The sequence below is a fragment of the Lytechinus variegatus genome, chromosome 5 (assembly GCF_018143015.1).
Source record: "Lytechinus variegatus isolate NC3 chromosome 5, Lvar_3.0, whole genome shotgun sequence".
Lineage (NCBI taxonomy): Eukaryota > Metazoa > Echinodermata > Echinoidea > Temnopleuroida > Toxopneustidae > Lytechinus > Lytechinus variegatus.
Genome location: NC_054744.1, coordinates 38,182,106 through 38,203,385, shown reverse-complemented (window position 1 = coordinate 38,203,385; position 21,280 = coordinate 38,182,106). Strand labels below are relative to the sequence as shown.

Below are 21,280 nucleotides of genomic sequence, written 5' to 3'. Positions count from 1 at the left end.
ATCAGCCATGGCATCCTGTCTGTGCAGGCAGAGATATTTGTTATCATTCATTATTATTTGGAAATGTCCTCAGGGTGCTTTGAAGCGGGGGAGAGGAATTATCGTGGGACACTTTAAACTGGTGTACATTTTGAGAAATTTATGCAAATCAATAGAATCATATTTGAAGTTTCTTTCATGTGACTTTGCAATCTTATTTGTCTCTCTTTCTTTATTCTGGCATTCAGAAGCTGATTTTGCTGGGCATTCCAAAACACACCAAAAAATTGATTCTGTTTTGATAACGTACACCATTATCCAACTATTAACGATGTACTTTGAAACTAAATTAATTGTTACTATGTCACAACCAGTACAATTTGAATATGGTATAAATATCAATGATTGATTCAGGAATATGAGGATAATTTGAATATTATAGAAGGATCCTTGGTTAGGTGGTCTTCTATTAGTATGTGACATTCCTTGAATCGATATCAGCCACCTTGCCTTGGTTACTAAGTCGGGCTCACCAACAGGTTGGATATTCACCCCGATCATCAAGATGATGCATCTTCTGTAACATGAAGATCCTTAGGTGTGTCCACAAACAGGAGTTTCATGCTACCCTTCAAACACAAGAACAGCACACTGTAGATATAAGATTAGGATTGTGTAGGTCTCAGGTTACTCATAGTGGGGTGACTTTCCTGCAACAAGGTGTACGCATTTGTTCTGGGGTGACAATAAGTCAGATCTTTCAGTTCTACAGAACATAAAACCTTATTACCATATCATCCAGAAATAGGAATGTGTTGTTGTTGTTGTTATAGGGTGTGGATACAGTTGCTATTAATATATTTACAATTACTTCTAAAGGAAATCTTTAGGCTATTTGGATTATCTTGTAAGCCATACAGGAGAGATAGATATAGGCAACTACATTTACACGTCATGATAATATGTGAGTCAGACACAGCATATAGTGCTCAAAACAATGACAGAATCTTTATTTGATATCAGGAAGCCATGTAACCTCTGACAAAAGTCCTCACTCTTTGTTGCAATTTGTATGACTTAATAGGTATATTCTTTAATTTGAACATACCTACATAATGGATCAACGGACAACAAAGTGGTGGGACATTAGGCCTCCACATTCTGGATCATAATGTCCAAGGCAAAAGCATTTTCAATAAAAATATGCCGATCCACAGAAAGATTCCAAGAAAAATTGCATTCTGGGTCATAAATGTCCAAGGCAAAAGTATCTTCAATGCAGATTCTCAGAAAGATTACAAGAAAAATTTGATTGATAAAAGTGGCTGATGACAAGAACATTGCAAGGAAATAGTAGTTTGACACAACCCATGCAATATGATAATACTTTATAGCATTTATGAGGTGCCGATTATCTTGTTGCCTATTTAATGACAAACTATATATAGTGCAGAGTAGGCCAAGAAAGAGAAAGAAAGACCACAAGAAATAATCAGAAAATTATGGCATTACAGCAAAATTTGGATGAAATGGGATAAAAGACAGAGAGAAAATTTATCCCTTTAATCCTTCATGCTGTTTGGTGACTCAACATGAAATGATTCTTACATTTTCCCTCTATCCAAGTTTCACAAGATTGGCATGGTATTAACCTTCACCTAGTATTTGACAGCTCATCAAAACAAAGAGGTGAAGGTCAATACAAAATAGTCATGGGATCCCCTTAATCTCCTCTTTGTCATTTTTAGTTTCTTTTACATGTATGATATTCAGTTGCTTTGCATTACATTATGCATACACTTGATTGATTTTTCTTTTTCTTCTGCTACTCCTTTGATTTTTATGTACATGCATTTGTTTATTCATTCATTCTGTATTGAATAATTAGAGTAGTGTCATCAGAATATGTAGGTACAATTATCATTGTTCTGATTTTTTAAAAATCTTTACCATTAATTTACAACCACCCCATTCTCTCCCTTTCTTCTCTGACTGCAAGAACAAAATTGATATCTTCAGCTGGATCTCTTATTAAGACTTCAAATGTCTTTCTCAACATTCTGACTTTGTAACATTAAGCTGTATATAGCGATTGATCATGGGATTTGTATAATTGATTGCATTGATCATTGTGTATGATCAATTTGTAAAATGAGCCCCAAGTCAATCGTTAAGATATATGATACAGGGGGCCCTGTGGTTGTCATATCTTCTGAATCATACCACTGAACCGTTGTACTCTCATATCAAATGATACATGTATGAGAAGCAGAGAAATATGAAACTAGACGGGGGTTAAAGACAAAGGGGGTAAGACAGGAAAAGGGTGTGTGCAAGTGAGAATGATAAACACACAGTAACATTGAGAAACAGGTAGAGATGATTGAAAGGAATACAAAGGAGAAAAGAAGGAAAGAATCAAAGGCGAGAGAGAGAGAGGGTGCAAGAGGGAGAGGGGAGATGAAGAGCAAAATACAGAAAAATATTAAATAGTACTAAAGCTCGAAATGCAAGAGAAAAGACAAATCAAAGTGATTGTAAGAAAGAGAGACAGCAACAGACAGAAACACAAGAAGGAGACAAGGAGAAATCAAAATAAAGAGAGATTGAAGTGGTAATAGGGAGAGAAAAAAATAGCAATAGAGTGAGGAAAGAGAAAAAAAGGGGAAACAAAAGAAGAGAGAACAAAGACCAAACATAAAGAAAAAGGCAATAAAAGAAAGACAATGAGAAAGAGAAAGATAAATACCACAAGGAAGCATAAGAGGATGGGAAATATTCATAGCTACAATGAATATAAGAAAACAAAAGACATTTCATACACACAAATACTGACAAAGAGATTTAAGACATATATAAAGTGCAAATGGACATCAGCTCAGCAACCTCCCACAGATGTCATGCAGGTACAGACAATAGAACGTCCATCACCATGGCAATGCTAGGAAACCACTGCGGAAACACTGAGGAAATCAGGATGTTCTAAAAGGCAAGATTCCTCTAGCAGACTGTACCACATTTCCAAACTTCTTCTAAAGCACTTCTAAGACATGATGTAATTTTAGGATCAAACCAATTAGAAAGCAAAATATAGAAAGGTGTGACTGCATCATTGCACAGATTCCTAATTACATACCCATACATGTATCTCTGAAGCACAATATGCTCAACTACAAGCATGTGCACAGTCTAACTAAAACTAACAAATAAATTTAAGAAAAGCAAAGTCTTTCAAATAAGCCTCATAGAGTATATCAGAGTACATCGAGTCATATTTGAAACTTTTCTATTGAGAATTGATTGAACGTAATATTTTGCTTATGATTTATCATTATGAATATTGCACTCTGCCTTTGTTTATACAGTCCATACACTGGCTTTTTCAGTATTTGGACTAGCTGTTCTGCCAGTTTTTTCTTGATTGAATAAATACCATACTACTACTAAATAATTCTGACAAGACCCAAAGCAATGTATTACATTCATCATTAATATTTTTTCTCTCCTTTATCTTCCTCCCCTCTACTTTTTTTCACTTTGTTGGCTATCACGTCACAGACTTGAGTACAATCTGCAGGAAATAAAGTGAATTCCAATAGTACCACTGCTCTTTCAAATGTCGTAGAAGGCAACTTGAACCCTACAGGCCCAATGCCAACATTTTTTCAAACAATTACCATGGGGCAACTTTTGAAGCAATCTACATGTTCATTTATTTATTTATTTATTCATTTATTTATTTATCTATTCATTTATTTATTTATTTATTTACTTATTTATTTATTCATTTATTCATTATTCATTTATTTATTCATGTACTTATAAGTCTGTTTTAGTAGGGTGGCTCCATCAGTAATAGAGATACTGTTGTCCTTGAAGGCCCTTCAAGTTATGTACTCATAACTAAGAATGAACATGAAAAAGTTTTTGGTATTCTTCATCATGTTTGCATTGAAACATTTCTTTCACAATGATGTCTGTCATGTCGCCAAGATGAGAGCAACCTGCAGGAAATAAGATTAATATGAAGAGTACTGTACCAAGTACGCCTTTTCCAAGCTTGTGGATTCCTTGACAATGTTTGTTACATGTATCTTCTTTCTTGCCATAAGTAAAGAATCTTTCCCCACTGGTTGGGGCTACACATATTATAGTTGTCAACTGTTAGGAAATGCAGACTAACAACACTCATGCAAGGAGAAATACTATCAAGAGTTTTGACAATGATAGAGCCAAAGATAAGACAGGGCTGTTGCTTTTTGCAAGAGATCAGTGTCACAAAGTTGAGTAACAGCCTAAGAGTTGTAAAGACAAATGAGAATATGTTCCAGTTCATGTATTTACTTCAGTCAACTTTATATCAATTCCAATTGATATTGTTCAACTGGTTACATATACATAAAGTGAATTAGCTTTATATGTATAACAGAGCATTCAATGGATAAGTGATGTAGTCAATGTTATTAAACATTTCCTTAGTTTTCCTAACTCCCTATTTTAGCACTCAATTATTATTCCCTTCCAAAGAACACAGTTAATATGTTGATGAGATGTCAAATGTATATTAACTTTTTTTGTCACATATATTTTCAAAAGGTTAATGAAACCTACATGCAGTTCACTAGGCTTACCTGAGCTAATTCAACCATGCTTATTAATGTGCTGGTGGAGTATAATCAGGCATTTGTATAGCGCCATCTATCTAGAAACAATCTCTTCCGAGGCGCATTGTTACTATTATCATTACCCGGCTTAAGCTAGAGCTGCACACGTAGTGTACATGTACAGACAGCAAATATAATGCTACCAAAGCTATGCACCTATTTTTTTTTATGCATAATGTACACGCTATTAAAATGGATGAAAGATGTCAGAAAAAAAAAATCAAAACTTTAAGAATGACAATTCGAAAAAACGTCACTCGAGGTATTAATTTTTATCTATTTATCTGTGAAAGGAACATGCATCACATTTTTTTCCGTCAGTATATTTATTTTGAGCTTAAGGTCATTCTCAAAGATCTTATCACTTCAAGTGGGTGAAGAAAGATGTATTACTAATGCTCTGATATTGGGCCTTCCTCTTTCATTCTATTTCAGTTCTATATGCTTGAGCTTATCACCATCAGTTGGCAATCAAACTCGAAATTCTAGTTCGTAACATGATTATTGTTGTGCAAGTGCAATATATGTTTTTAACACAAGTTACATATTCACAAGAGTGAAAAAGCATGGCTACAATCTACCAGTTTCCAATGAGCTTATTTTCCCTGACATAATGCCTTATTTTTCTAGATAGGCAGGATGGATTTGATGCAAGGTTACATTATTCATTATCTTGTTATTAATACAAAAAAGTCATTTTATCTCCCACAAAACAGAAACAGGTTCATTTAACACCTTTGTGACAATTGGTCAAAAGCACACTTCATTTAATAAAGAGGCCTTCCAAAATAATGACACAAGATTTTAAGGTTGAAAATAAACATTTTTTTTCACCAAATAGAGAGGGTCTGGGGAAATTTTAGTAATTACATGTACAAGGAATTAATTTTATTTTCTTAATACATTTACTTTCAAACATTGCTACATGGTGCAGAAAAAAAAAGCTTGGAATATGTACTTTTATTCCCCAAGAAACTTTCTACATTTGGAAGCCTCAAGTTGATTCACTGTAGGTTATGTATTATAAAAAAAGAGGGATACTCAGGTAGCAAGAGAAAGAATATGTAGTTGATAAAAGGGAAGAAAAGGGGGATGAATAACAAAGAGTGAAATAAAGAAAAATAATAATATGCAGTCAATGTGAAGAATTGCAATTGCAATTAGAATTGCAATTGAAAGAAGTTAAGTGTGTGCACATTCGATACGGTACAATCTGAGGATTGCCAAATGTGGATGACCAGGACAAAGTAAAGAATCACCCTTCTCCGAAAGAAGACATTTCCAAATGACCAAATAAAGTATTTGAATGTTTTCCCAAATAGGATAACAAGAAAATAAGACAAATTCATTGATTTCTTTCTCCTGTTTCATTTGAAGGCCCAACACCAAAGAGATAAAAGCTCAACAACTCAGCAGCAGAGATCTACAAGTAACCTCTCTTCACTTCATCCTGCTACTACTCAAACCATCACTACTCAAGCCATATTTGGCTCACCTCATCTGGTTTACAGTCCTTTTCAGGACTTCACTTCAAGAAAGAATTCTTCTTATTTCCGTATATCAATTTCATTCTTTCTACCTGTATTTCCTTCCCTTCTTCACATTACACATTATGAACCGTAAACCTCTACGTTATAAACTCCACCATGCAAACCTACAAAGATCATTGAACAAGTATTCCTCACCTCATCTCCTGTATAATTCCCAATGTTCTTGACTGTCACCTTAACCGTAACATTCTGGCATGGTTGTATGGAAGCAGGTGTCACCATCAGATCAGAATAGTTGAATAATGTGTAGGAAAGCCCATAGCCGAATGGAAGCAGAGGATCACCGTGGAAATAGCGGTAGGTACGCCCATCCATGGAATAATTCTCCATTGGTGGGATCTAGAAAAAAAAGGGGAAAACACTTGATAGAAAGAGCCAATAAATAGAATTCAATAGTATATATATCCCTTGACATTTCTAGTTAAAGAATTATATAAGTACATGTATGAATGTAATTCCCCTGAAAAATAAATGTTTACTATGGAGCTAGCCTAAGGCCCATAATTTTGATAAGAAACACAAATTATTGCAGAGTCTATTTCCTTTATTTCAAAGATCTAAATTACATTTTAAAAAGTTAATCCTTTCATTAAATAATTAATGAAATAACTATATATCAAATTGCTTGCATTAACATAATCAACTGTTATACCATTTAAGTGATTGTACTCTCACTATTTATTTAAGCAAAGAAATCCTTTTATCATCAAACAGGCATACAACTTTTTTTTACTAGGTAATATTGAAAGCTGGCAGCCAACAGAAACTAAAAGAAATGTAGCTATGACACTGCAGAGGAGATAAATATGCATACTGAAGGTGTATCAATTAATGACAGGATACACCAAAACATGTACAAGTATACTTTATTAATATTATGTCAAATATATCGTTATAAGGCAGTGGTCATTTATTAATCTCCTTACATTCAATGTATCACCTTTCTGCCACAAATTAATTACCTAGTATAACAACCAGGCTTTGTTGCAGTCACTTTCACAGTTTACTGACCTGAGCATCCATAGCGGGCCAGGTGGAAGGAAGCCTGCCCCCAGGGTTTGAGCCAGGGGCATTCTGGAACATCATCCTCAGAGCCACACCCGTTGCCTGGGAAGGAAAGAAACACTCTATGATAGCTTGAACTGAAGGGCTGGACATAGCCCAAGTGATGTTCAGAGGTCCAGCGTTGAAAAGAAGAAGGATAACTGGTCTCCCTGAGGCTGGTATAAAGATTAAATGAACAAATTCAGGTTAAAGATAAAGTTTGTTGGCCCGTATTCTGAAGTTGGGTTTGATTTAAATTCTGATTTAAAGTTGTGGTTAAACAATGGATAGCCAATAGTGGCATAAATCTCTAAAGAGTAGAATTTCAATGTATCAGCTCACTTTTCTCTCAAATAATTCTCAACTTGTTTGGAAGGATAAATAAGATAGCATTTATCACCAGTCACAAGTTAAGAAAGAGCACAGAAAACATAAGAAACATACAATATAAGGAAATTTTGACATTTTTTTGCTTTCCATAAATTTATTATAGGGTTAGACCATGGACTAAGTTAAACCTGACTCCAGAATACGAGCCACACTCTCTAAGGCCTGTAACACAATGCTTACACATTGATAGTTCAGTTGATTGCACATAATGGTTAATGTAATCCAACATAATTCAACATTAACATCACTAAATAGATGATATGTGCGCACACACTGGAAAAAATAGATAAAAATGTAAGCTTGTTCACATGTGTATGTACATTCAGTTTCACTCTTTACAATCAAACAAAATTTACACAAATAGTATCAAGTTTCAAACTATGAAATGGCAATTTGTTCACAGGATTTCAATATTTTCTTGCTTAAATTGATGTGCCTCTTATGTTACGACATTGAACTGTTGCGTGCAACCATATTTGTTAACAACTTTGTTCCTTGCCCTTAGCTGACACTATTGCTGAAATATGATGATTTGTGATTACATAATGAACACTGTTGCAATAGCCTATCATCTAGACACAGACAATATCTTTTTTCTTTGCTTTTACGAGTCTACTGTTACATCAGCAATTCTTCTGATTCAGCAGACTATGCATATTATGATAATAATATAGGATGTGCATAGCACACATATCCACCTTTGAAGGTGCTAAAGGCGCTCCTATATTATCCCTGGCTAAGCTAGTCTACCGATTATAGTGCTCGCAGCTTTCCTCACCTGGGTAAATTTCTTGCTGAAGGAAAACAGGCCACGGCTAGGAATCAAACACACATTCCTCAGATTGAAAGACGGAGAGTCTTAACCACTAGACCACAACGAAGCAACTACTACTGCCTTTACATTATCGACTAATACTCGCTGCAGATTTTCCATTACAGAAAATTCCCAATGAACAATTGTCAATAAAAAACAACAGAAATAAATAAGAGACTGGGGTGTAGGGGAATTGCATTTTATAATATCAGTCTGTCTGCAACAAGAACACAAAGTACTCAGTTTCTTTTATCTTAAAATCATCGCTTTCAACATACCATAGCGTACAGCATCTTGGAGGAGTTGTTCTTGTTTGCCTGGAAGCAGCATGTCATGTCTGTCATTACTTTCCATTTCAATACCAATCCCTAAGAGAGAAAGAGAGGGGTTGTGAGTGAAGGGCAGTTTTGCCAGTGGAATACTTCTATCTCTATGCTGTTCAGAAAAGTGCAGGGATTGGTTTAACTTTTCATTGACAGGCAACTTAACAAGCAGACATTTTATACTATGTTCCATCATCATAACCAAAATCATCATTACAATATTAATCATTGTAACTCCTATAATAATCATAAGTGTATTTGTCACAATTATCATACTGATCAGAAGTGTCATAATCAAGATCTTCATCATCATCATTATCATCTATATCATCACCACCACCATCATCATCATCATCGTCATCTATATCATCATCATCATCGTTATAATCACCACCACCACCAGAAACAGCAGCATCACCAAAAATATCGGTCCTTGACACTTTCAGAATCATTAACATCATCATTGTGAATTGTCAATACTATCTGCAGTTTACCAAGCATTATTTGATAAGAATAATTACCACCTCAAAATCACAATTTGAATCACCTTCAGCATCATCATCATCATCATTGCAACCAGTCATTAACGTCACCAAAATCATCACACGTACCAAGAGTAATAACTCCTGCTGCTACCATTGTCATCATTATAATCGTCATTTCTTAGAATCCTTCTTCACCTTCACCACAATCATCATCATCATCACGGAACATTGAATTGAATTGAATCATCATCATCATCAACCCTTCAATTCACCTGTTCCAAGACAAACAACCACCATGTCTGCTCCCGCCACAGCATTCATGACACCTTGCTGATCGTAGGCTTCACACTTAGGATACGGACATCCAGAGGCATTCCTGGTCTTGGTTGCTATGGGTGACAGACCTTCCAGGACCGTGGTAACAAACCGAGAGTCAGGCTCAGGTGCGTAATCACCAAAGAGGAGGTTGGAGTTATTGGCAAAAGGTCCTACTACCTGATGAAAGGGTAAAAGAAGAAGGTAACTGAAACAGTGTGCAAGAATAAAGAAGAATCATTGGACAGCGTTAAGTGTGATTGTTAAAGGGGTCAGCAAAGGTAAGCAAAAACAAAAGACAGTGAAATTTGAAGTATAATATTGTAAGAGGAATTAATACAAAAGGAAGATACCAGAGAAAATATGCCAATCTAATTATCTAATCAAGAACATATAAGTTGAAATACTTAGTTTCCAATCATTTTAAATCTGTTGCAATTATATTTTGAGGAAAATAGAATTCTTTCAAACTGATTAATGAATCCTCAATTTTTTTCTGTGAGTACTGAAGTCTATGAAAAGCATTGGTCTACACATCAGGATGCATACTAACATGTACATTACATGTATGTATCAATATCACCTACTGCTAAAGTTTGAATGATGCCCTCTATTGGCAGAGTGTTCCTCTCATTCTTGATAAGCACAAAGCTCTTGAGGGCAGCCTTCACTGCAAGTTGTTGGTGTTCAGGTGACAGTACAACTTGATCCGCATTGAGCTGGGCATAGGGGTTGAGATCCACAGGGTCAAACTCACCAAGACGTAGGCGGGTGTAGAAAAGAGGAGACAAACTGTCTCGAAGGTCTTTGATGGTTAGCATGCCAAGTTGAACCTGAACAAAATGAGAGTATTACTGTTCGGGATATTACAAAAAGCTCAGAAAAAGAGCTCAGCAACATTTTGTGAGAAAAATTACCCCTTGTGACTGAACCGGGGCCAGGGCAGGGGCAAGGCAGGGATAAGAAAAGGGTTAGGACTTTAAGTATTTACAGTATCAGTCTACTCATATCAATATAATATCAAAAATGCTCAACCCAACAGTATTAGACACAGTAACCAAAGATATAGCTACGTCATTTCTGCCAGTGCCTTCTTATCGCTAATCCTCACTTTCATCACAGAAAAATCAATTTGCCGGGAATGCTTGAAAACCGATGTAAAAGATGCAACTCAATCCAACCTCTTTCCAGGATTTCCCATCGACTGTCTTTGACAGTAGCAATTTAAAGTTACTTGTGGTATTTGTGCATGAAAGATGCAGCTCTAACTTTTGGTAAAAGCATCAAAAGCATCATCTTTTCTCACCGCTTCTGTAAGGTAATCATATACAGCAGGCAAATTATGTCCCAAATCCAGGTTGCACCCTGCTTTGAGGCTCTTAACAGCAGTTTCCAGATATGATGTGGTGTAGTTGTGCGAGATTTCCTCCAGCTCTAGTGCTCTCTGATCACTGACTACATAACCTTTGAACCCCCACTCTTTTCTCAGAACATCTGTCAAGAGATAGGTGTTAGCACAAGCAGGGATGCCATTTACACTAATAAAGAAAGAAATGAAGGAAAGATGGCAATTTTCTACAAAATGTGGATACACACGAAAAATGAGTTACTCCAACATTAACAACTAGACATACCATCATAGAATGTTTGGAATGTAAAGAAGTTGTTTGAATCACAATTTTTCTTTTCATTTCTAACTATTATTGACTTTTTTTTCTTCTAGGAAAATAAGTTTGTTTTTTAGTTTTTTATTTTTTTTTTCCATAAATGCCATGTTCCAAATCCCATCCAGAGAAAAGTTCTTTCACCTAAACTTCACATCTGTACCTTCCCTGGAGTGACAGATAGATGTAGAAGATAAATATGACAAGAAAAATCAATACGCTGATATGGTGATGTCAGTGAACCCACCTCACCTGTTATAGCTGCACATGAAACTGTACGTTCCTGCCTTGATGCACTCTTTAAAGGCTGGGAAAAATGTCACCTGCAAATCTTTATCTGACACCTAGAAAGAATAAAAACAAAACAAGTTAACTTTATCTTTGATAAAATATGCCAAGTTGAAAATTGCAAAAAGTGCAAGAGAAACATGACAGCTTTAATAGACAACTTGTCAAATTTCAGATCCATGTCTTTCTTGCAGGAATCCTGCAAGCACCTACTCGTAACATATCATTACAGTCACCATAGATGAAACAATTGAGACGGCAGGAAAGCTGCAATAAAAAGACATATAACATCCCTTAATAAAGTGGGATTCCTGATAAAAGATGCAGCGCAGACTTTCGACAAGTTGCATTAATAGGATGACATTGATTAATTTCTTTGATTGAGGTATCATATTAAAGCGCGGATATGCTGTTCGGGGATGTAATTTTTTTTAAAAGTTCAGATATCATCCCCCAAATGATTTTATTTGTTTAATCTATTTTTAAATCACTCTTTATCTCCTCAAGATCAAAGTAAAGACTCAAAGCTATTATAATTGAGGGCGCTGCACAGTGGCGACCACCGCTGGCTTTTTCTGTTCCTGACTTTTTGTTGATTTTTCTCATTTTTTTCGTAATTTTTGAAATTTTGATATATGTGAACTTGTGTCAAAATGGATTCTTATATGTCAAGTTTTAGATGGACCCTGCTTCTGACTGTTTTGCTGTTATTTACGAGGTTTTTCATGCTGACAACATGTCTGCCCTCTGACTTCGATTACACCCAGGGAGCTAGTGTTTCGTACACGTATACACGAGCGGAGCTATTGTCATACCGCCACACGGAGGAGGTGGAGTGCAAGCCCAATGGATACGAGAACTTTCCGCGGGAAATAAAGCCACGCAAGAGGGGTAAGCCTGGTGGTCTTCGACGCAGAGTAAGGAGGCGCAGACTTAAAACACCATTACCTTCAATTGTTTTTGGAAATGTACGCTCACTACAGAATAAAATGGACGAATTACGCGCAAATGTCCGGTACCTCAACGAATACAGGGAAGCAAGCTTGTTTTGTTTCACGGAGACCTGGCTCCATACTGCCATACCAGATAGTGCAATAGAGATAACAAATTTCGAAGTTGTCAGAAGTGACAGAACTGCAAAATCCGGTAAGAATCGTGGTGGTGGTGTATGCATGTTTATGAATAAGTCATGGTGCAATAACTGGTCAATTAAAGAAAAGATATGTACTGCTGATTATGAATTGCTTATCGTTGGACTACGCCCATTCTACCTTCCAAGGGAATTCGGTCAGATCTTTATGTTTGTGGCTTATGTTCCACCACAAGCCAACATTAAATTAGCAAGTGAGAGCATAGCAACTAAAGTGAATGAGTATGAGAACATTTCTCCAGATTCAGTTAAAGTCATTTTGGGGGACTTCAATAAATGTAGCCTGCAATACACACTACCTTCATATAAACAGTTTGTTACTCAGAACACTCGTGATAATGCCAAGCTGGATCTTTGCTACAGCAACGTTCCAAACGCATTTGTTTCTTCTCTCTGTCCTCAGCTTGGTAACTCTGATCACTGCAATATTCTTCTACGTCCAAAATACAGACAGCAGCTCAAATCACGAAAGCCGGTCACCGGAGAGAAGCAGATCTGGGGCAAGGATGAAGTGGAGACACTGCGAGCTAGTCTGGAATGCACTGATTGGAATACCCTTCTTGAGTCAGCAGAATCTGCAGATGAAACGCTATCAATTGTCAACAACTACATTGACTTCTGCGTACAATCTTCCATACCTGTAAGGAAATATAGAGTATACCCTAACAACAAGCCATGGATCACAAGAGAATTAAAAATCTTACTGAAACAGAAACGGGACGCTTTTCATGATGGTGACAAGGATCGGATGAAAGAACTACAGAAGAAGATACGAGAACAGATATCATGCAGTAAGGATAAATATAGGAAAAAGTTAGAACAGAATTTTAGAAGTTCGGACCCCAAAGCAGCTTGGAAGAAAATGCAATCTATCACTGGTTATAAGAAATCTAACCAAAATCAAGAGCTTACTGTGCAATATATAAATGATCTTTGTGATTTCTACAGTAGGTTCGACACGAACGACCTTTCTGCTGAAAATAATTCTATGTTGGAAATGCTCAACTGTAAAATTAATGAAACCAATGATGTTGATGATGTAACAATTAAAGTTAGTGATGTTAGGAATATGTTTGCTAGGGCCAAAGTTGGGAAGGCAACTGGTCCGGATGGGATCTCAAACAAACTATTAAAAGTTTGCAGCCAACAACTTGCTTGTATTTTTACTGACATTTTCCAAGCATGCTTGGATACAGGTATAATTCCGCAGATATGGAAATCTTCTATTATTACCCCTGTTCCAAAAGTTAAAAAACCAGTAGAGTTTAATGACTACCGCCCTGTGGCAATTACATCAAATGTAATGAAGTGCTTTGAGAGAGTTCTGGTTAAATCTATCAGACGTCAGACAGGTCTCTTTGATCCTAACCAATATGCATACCAAGCCAATAGAAGTGTTGAAGATGCTGTGACAGTCTTCTTACACAGGATCTACCAACACCTTGAGCTCCCAAAAGCTTTTGTTAGATGTGTCTTTGTTGATTTTTGTAGTGCCTTTAACACCATAATGCCTCATAAATTGGCTGAGTATTTATCAAACTTTGATGTCTCTCCAAAATATGTCAGAATCATCTTAAATTTTCTGGTAAATAGGCCTCAATGGGTAAGACACAATGGAGTTTCCTCAAATATTACATCCATCAGCATCGGAGCTCCTCAAGGTTGTGTAATCTCTCCCTTTCTCTACTCCATTTACTCCAGTGGAAGCAGCTCTCTGTTTTCCAACTGTTCTGTAATTAAATATGCTGATGACACGGTTATTTGCGGCTTTTTAAAGCATGGACCAGAGAGCTACTTCCAAGAAGTACAGAGTTTTGTAGAATGGTGTAATCAATCAAATCTATTCCTCAATGTTCAAAAGACAAAGGAAATTATTTTTGATTTCCGTCGCTCTTCACATTTTCATGAGCCTCTTACCATGCATGGACATCCCATAGACCAGGTTCCTGAATATAAATATTTAGGAACGATTATCGACAATAAATTGAACTGGAATTCAAATACACAAGTACTTGCTGGAAAAGCTAATCAAAGGATGTACTTCCTCAGAAAACTAAAGGAATTTCGAGTAGACAACACAATACTGTTATTATTCTACAAATCATTGATACAGAGTATCATCACCTTCAACTTAGTTTGTATGTTCGGGAATTTGTCAAATGAAAATGTGAAGAAGCTTGAAAGAGCTAGGAAAACTGCTCAGCGAATTACTCACGTAGAGCTCCCTACTTTTGGTGATCTTTATGAAAAACAAATTCTTCTGAAGATTCACAAAATAATGCAAGACTCATCTCATGCACTCCATGATCTGTTCAAGTTCAATCGATCTGGTGTACGTCTATCAGTGCCTAAAACAACACGATGTAGGTTCAGACAATCCTTTGTCCCTAATGCCATACATATTTTTAATAGACATGTGAAACGATAGGTTATCTTCTTTCCATCTCTCTTCTCTTCTATCCTTTTTTTTTTTTTTTTTTTTTTTTTTTTTTTCTTTTTTTTCTTTTTTTTTCTGGCTCCATACTCTGGATCTCTTTTTATGAATACAATGATATTGGAAATAATAATACTTAATAAATGCTATGATTTGCAACATAAACTAAAATAAACTAATTAAGTGCAATATTATATATACACAACTTAGGAAGTTATTACAGTTTACATGTAAGCTATTCCAATTCTAAGATTATGAACATGATGGAGCAGTGGTGTTCCCAACTCATCTCATGCACCCCATGATCTGTTCAAGTTCAATCGATCTGGTGTACGTCTATCAGTGCCTAAAACAATACGATGCAGGTTCAGACAATCCTTTGTCCCTAATGCCATACATATTTTTAATAGACATGTGAATTTCTTTTGTTGTTTACTACATTATTTATCTGGATTTTTCAGTATTCTCTGTCTCGCCGCACTGGTGCTGTGGCGCGGATTCGTTACATGTAAATCTGCTGTTATGCGCATCTGCGGTGGTGTGGGCGTGCTAGAGAATGCTGAAAATTGGTGGAATTGTATAATGTTATTTTTGTACTGATTATTTATGTATTTTGTATGTAATGTTGAATAAGTGTTGTCATGTAAATTTTAATGCCAGCGGAGGCCGAATTTCTGTGTTTTTACAGACAATAAATATTTGAATCTTGAATCTTGAATCTTGAATGTAACATTTATCAATGATAAGTGGGATCAAACTATATGATATGTGTGATCAAAGTATCTATAATTCTTGTTTTTTCCTGGAACACTCTGTATAATGAAAGGATGCAGGACTGTACAGTGTATTTTAATTTCACTGATATACATCTTTAACTCTGTGTGCGCTGGGCCATGAACCCCTCTATGCTGGATTATTTTCAGGGAGCGAAAAACGCATAGCTTGTTTGAGCATGGCACCAAGTGTGCATTGTTGCAAAGTACGCCTAGAAAGGGTCAAACTCTCTCTCTTTTATATTTCTCTATTTTTCATGATTGAAGCTGATGTTTTGTTAGCATTGTTGTTTTTTATTGCCTCTGCTGCTGCTGTTGTTGTTATACAATATACCTTGGCATTGAATGAGAACCTTGATGAGGGGTAGTTTTCAGGTCCAGAATAAGCTGCAAAATGTTTACATCCAGCGTTAGCCAAAATGTACCTAGGATGGTTGCCCTGGAGTCCCCGTACAAAGCTCTTAGCAAGCTCTCCCGTCAGGTATGGGTCCTCACCATATGTCTCCTGTTGAATAATAAAAACAATAGGTCGAAATTAGATTTAACCTTCTGATTACTGAATCTAATTTTAACACATTGTAGCAAATATCAGGTAACCCACTGCCTACTGAAACCAGGCAGTCCCTGCATAAAAGTTCATTAGAATTTTGGAATTCAGCAGTCAAGTAGTTAACAAAGGAGAAGCTACAGATCAACTATAGAGTATAATTCACCAAAGCTTTTCTCTTGTTAACTAATTGACTGCCGATTTCCATAGTGGTGATGTCAGCAGCCATAGAAGCAGCTGTTTAGGGGGTGGGAAGTACATGTAGTGTTTGTGGTAATGGTATATCTAGCAGTGGTAGTAACTGTGATTAATCAAGTGATAGTGGAAGACTGGAAAGGACCGCTGGAGTGGAAGAGAAGACAGAAAGTGTACCAACATTACCAGAAAAAACAGCAGCAGAGGCAGGGTATTTACTCTCTATAACACAGGCACTAGCGGTAGAAATAGTACATAGTTAATGCTTGTGATAATTACATTATCATTGAATCCATGAGCTGGAATTTCTTTCCATATTGTTAAAATGGGCCCTGTTTCAACAAAACATGTCATCAATGAGAAATGAAACCAAAAGGGGCCTACACTATTCGTCAAAGAGTAGAGTGTTCACCAGATGTATTGCGCCCACCAGTCCCCGGCAAACCTCGATAGTACAATAATACACCAGAAGGTGGTCTATACTCAGAGAGGAAGAGGAAGAAGCTAGAAATTATTCTTAAAATATTTAACAAAGTTGCTCTAGGCTCATCAAATTCTGAAATTCAAAGTACCTTACATCACTAAATCATAATCTGCCAATGATAACATAGGGGAGACCAGGGTTAGTTGAAACATGGGGTAAGTTGAAACATTGTAACTTTCTTTAACGCCTGTAAAATAAATTTATGCAACACTGCCCTCAATTTATTGCTATTAATAATACAACAGTGCAGAATTATTATTGCAATATAAATTGAGGGCAGTATTGCATAAAAATAAATTTATGCAATACTGCCCTCAATTCATTGCTTTTAATATTACAACAGTGTGGAATTATTATTGCAATAAATTGAGGGCAGTATTGCATAAATTTATTTTACAGGCGTTAAAGAAAATTACAATGTTTCAACTTACCCCATGTTCCACTTAACCCCGGTCTCCCCTACTTTACTGAAACACAGCCCTGGACCCTGAAGGTTATTCTTACTTGGTTTCTTCCCCAGTATGGATGTCTCATGATGTTGATGACAGGACTGAAGCAACTCAGTCCTTGATGATTGTTAAAGTCTCCATGTGCTTTGTAGTAGTTGTTCTTAGCTCTGACCTCATAGCCGGTTGCATTGGCAACTTGAAATAAGAGGTCCCGGCTGAAAAAAAAGAAAGCAATTTAAAGTACATAAAGTTTTACCAAGAAATTTGTTTGAAGCTTCTACCCAATGCATATGTAGGCCTTTCCTTCAAACTACTCATACATTAAATAATTGTGATATATCATGATCATGTTATGTAAATGATCATGAAAAGGGTTTAAATAAATGCATTCCTGTGTACGCTTTAGGCATTAATTATGAAAGGGTTTTGATGATAAGTTGATTTTAATACAAGCAGTAAAAGTACATAAATTCATTGATGAAGATTTGTTGAAAATTCATTGAAGAATAAGAGATGCATCTATTAAATGAAAATGGTATTTTATGACATATGAGGGAGCTGTTTGCACAAGACATCACAAAATCAAACTTTAAAAATTTATAGCCAATGTTAAGCTAGACAGGAATAACCGTCGTTTCTGGGGATTTATTCAACAATTTCTGACATTTTACTGTAATCCCCATTCACCGACGGTAAAGTGTCTGTGTGGGCTCCCATTTGTTATGACACCAGCACTTTTGTCAGACCAGAGTCCAAAGTTTGGGGCTATATTACACATCGAGGTTACACTCTAAGGATATATAAACTACAAATCAAAAATATAGAACTATTTAACATAAGATTAGTAGTTCAGCAGAACAACCAAAATACAGAGACTGAAGCTTTTGGTCTAATGTTAAGCCTGACCACTCATTCAATGAACAGGGCCTGATCATAAGTTATTCTATTTCATTCTTCTTTTAAACCTTCATTAATGTGTACTTTTTCTCTGCTTTAAATAAAACAAACTTAAAATCAGGCCAGGGTGAACTTCTACTTCAAGGTAACAAAATATATTGTCATGAAATTGAAAAGGATTTAATGGATCATATTCTTACTTGGGGTCACTTGTTCACTGCTACCACCCTGCCTGTGGGGAATCTACAGGTAGGACTATGGTATGCCAATGTTGTACAGGGCACACACTTTAAAAAAATCATTAAAATATCACTTTTGTGACCAAAATTACTAATTTTCATACATTTGCAATTTATTTTTCATTAGTAACTTGGGAATAATTTTTGTATTCATCAGAGCGCTCAAAAACTTGAATTTTGGGCATATTTTTGTGTACGCCCTCTATTGGTGGAAAGTAATATGGCAAGAAAATTTTCATTTTTTGATCTCTATTTTTAATTCAGAAAAAAATGATTTAAAGAATCAAATTTAAATAAGAGCCAAGTTGTATTGAATAGGTGTAATGGAAACTGTCAGTGTAAAAAAATCAAGCATTTGCCTCAAAGAAAAAGAGAAAATAAGCCAAACATTGCCACCCTTATTTTGCCACACATGGAGATATAACTGAGAACAAGGTTATATTATAACCTTGTTCATTGAATGAGTGCTTGGGGTTAATGTTTTTCAGAAAATATATGTGACACATATTCATTATCTGCTTTGGCTTTGCCTTTCCTTGCTTTTGATTGACTCACAAAACTATAATATTAAGAATAGCATTATCGTGATATAGGAAACCACCGTTCACTTCATACAGCAGTGCTTTATTCAGTCACACGCACGGTTCCCTATTTCCACCTCCATTCACTTTGTACACAAGTGTGCATACACAAATCTACGAGTGGTTCCCAAAACCACGATTTGGCCAGAATAGGGCCTTACTTGTTAGATGTCATTAAAACAACATCATGTTTGGACTTGGAGGAAAAATCAAACATGGAGATTATTTCTGGTGTTTCATTCTCATCGATTAGTACCAACCTGAAAGCTGCAGCTAGGCCGAGAGCTTGTGGAAAGGCAGTGGCATTCTTAGCCTGAGCATCCCCGCGCAGGCACTCAGTGTTCCAAACATACTTGCCAATCTGCAGACGACTGATCCCCGGAGCTGGCCCGTTTGGATCCGCTCCTCCCCTCGCAAGCTGGTATGTCATATCATCCACTTTTAAACGATTTAATAAATCGTCTAAACGCTGGTCCCATGGCAAGGAATGGTTCCAAAAAGGAAGTTCACTCTTTGATGCAAACTCGCCATTCCCAACACTAATTCTTATGAGAGCAAAAATGAATAGTCCAGCGAAACTAATAATTTTCCTCGTCATTTTAAACATTTCTGACTAGATTGTTTGCGCGATCAGGTGACCATAAAATCTATCACGTGACGTTTGGGAAGCGAGACACGCCCACTTTTACAATCAACCTTGCTCTAACTTTCCATTTTAAGTTCATAAGTTCATTTTATTTGTCTTCCAAATTTGAGTTTGAATACATGACAAAACGTACAAGTGTGTATGAAAAAATAAGCAGAGTACATAATAAAACATACCATACAAGTATACATAAAACAGAGTATGCAGAAAAACATTGTTTTTAAATACATTATACAGAAAAAAAAAAGAAATAAAGGAAGACGAGGAGACCTAAGTGAAGCAATGCTTGTAAATTAAGTTTCCTCATTACGAATTCAAAGAACATTGGATAAACAACACAGAAATGGCAATATAATATAATATGATAACTAAAGAGAGAGGCTGGGAGAGAAGAGGGACACATTAATGTACAGAAGGGACAAAAAAGGGGACATGAGGACAGAGACCAGCCAGGCCCGGGAAAGGGGGGTGAAACATTGATAATTTAGCATTAACTAATAAATAACACACGAAAAATTGGCTGTACGAATCACTTCCATAGTTACTCAGTAAATAAGATTTCAATTTTCGTTTAAACACTGTAGAACTGACAGCATGTGTAATGTCAGGGTCAAGTGCATTCCAAAACCTGGGTCCAGTGCAAACTAGAGTATCCAAAGTGAACTTTGTTCTTGCACGAGATATATGGAGAGTGGAAGATTATCTAGTATTGTAATTGGTTACTTGATTATTTTTCTTAAATATCAGTGCCAGAGCTGAATTAGGGAGACTTCCTGAATCAAAATCATACATAAGAGATCCTAGCTGCATAAAGTAAATGTCTTCCACTTTCAATAAGTGATTGTCATGAAATAAAACATTTGTATGGGCACGATAACTGACATTACATATACTTCTAATAGCTCTCTTCTGAAAAATTAATAATTTTTGCAATTGTGTTTTAAGTGAGTTGCCCCAGGCAAGCACACCGTAGTTTAAGTAAGGAACAATTAATGAGGAATATAATATAAATAAAATTTCTTTAGGGAAAACTGACCTCAACTTATATATAACACCAGTATTTTTAAAACAGTTTGCAGAGATGATTTTCAGCCAAAGCTAACACGAAGTCAATATATAAAGGCTTATCAAAATTAAATACTTTCTTTAATTGGATGAAAAAAAATTATGTAAAAGGCGTACCACGTAAGAAGGATCAAATCTTGGACCATGTTTGACAGAACTATTTTTTGACAACAGTTTGCAGAGATGATTTTCAGCCAAAGCTAAAACGAAGTCAATGTATAAAGGCTTATCAAAATTAAATGCTTTCATTGATTGGATTAAAAAAATTGATGTAAAAGGCGTACCACGTAACAAGGATCAAATC

At 36.0% G+C, this 21,280-nt stretch overlaps 2 protein-coding genes across 2 annotated transcripts in view; one reads left to right on the top strand and one right to left on the bottom strand.

Moving 5' to 3' along the window:
• Positions 1-19,863, bottom strand: part of LOC121415450 (beta-D-xylosidase 1-like) — a 29,119-nt gene extending 9,256 nt beyond the window's left edge. Inside the window, exons 1-10 of the mRNA XM_041608653.1 lie at positions 19,526-19,863; positions 17,604-17,763; positions 16,208-16,378; positions 11,481-11,572; positions 10,871-11,102; positions 10,152-10,397; positions 9,522-9,744; positions 8,720-8,809; positions 7,205-7,413; positions 6,329-6,532 (exon numbers count right to left, since the gene is read on the bottom strand). Coding sequence (XP_041464587.1) covers positions 6,329-6,532; positions 7,205-7,413; positions 8,720-8,809; positions 9,522-9,744; positions 10,152-10,397; positions 10,871-11,102; positions 11,481-11,572; positions 16,208-16,378; positions 17,604-17,763; positions 19,526-19,863 — 1,965 coding nt within the window. The remainder of the gene's footprint in view (positions 1-6,328; positions 6,533-7,204; positions 7,414-8,719; positions 8,810-9,521; positions 9,745-10,151; positions 10,398-10,870; positions 11,103-11,480; positions 11,573-16,207; positions 16,379-17,603; positions 17,764-19,525) is intronic.
• Positions 12,089-13,157, top strand: LOC121416087. The gene is made up of 2 exons (XM_041609544.1): positions 12,089-12,662; positions 13,070-13,157. Exons 1-2 carry the CDS (start codon positions 12,170-12,172, stop codon positions 13,075-13,077), a joined length of 501 nt encoding a protein of 166 aa, XP_041465478.1. The 5' UTR covers positions 12,089-12,169; the 3' UTR covers positions 13,078-13,157.
• Positions 19,864-21,280: the final 1,417 nt, after the last annotated feature.

Bases quoted from the DNA above. Each gene is read 5' to 3' on its own strand.
- LOC121416087 (XM_041609544.1), top strand. From the start codon at position 12,170: ATGGATTCTTATATGTCAAGTTTTAGATGGACCCTGCTTCTGACTGTT.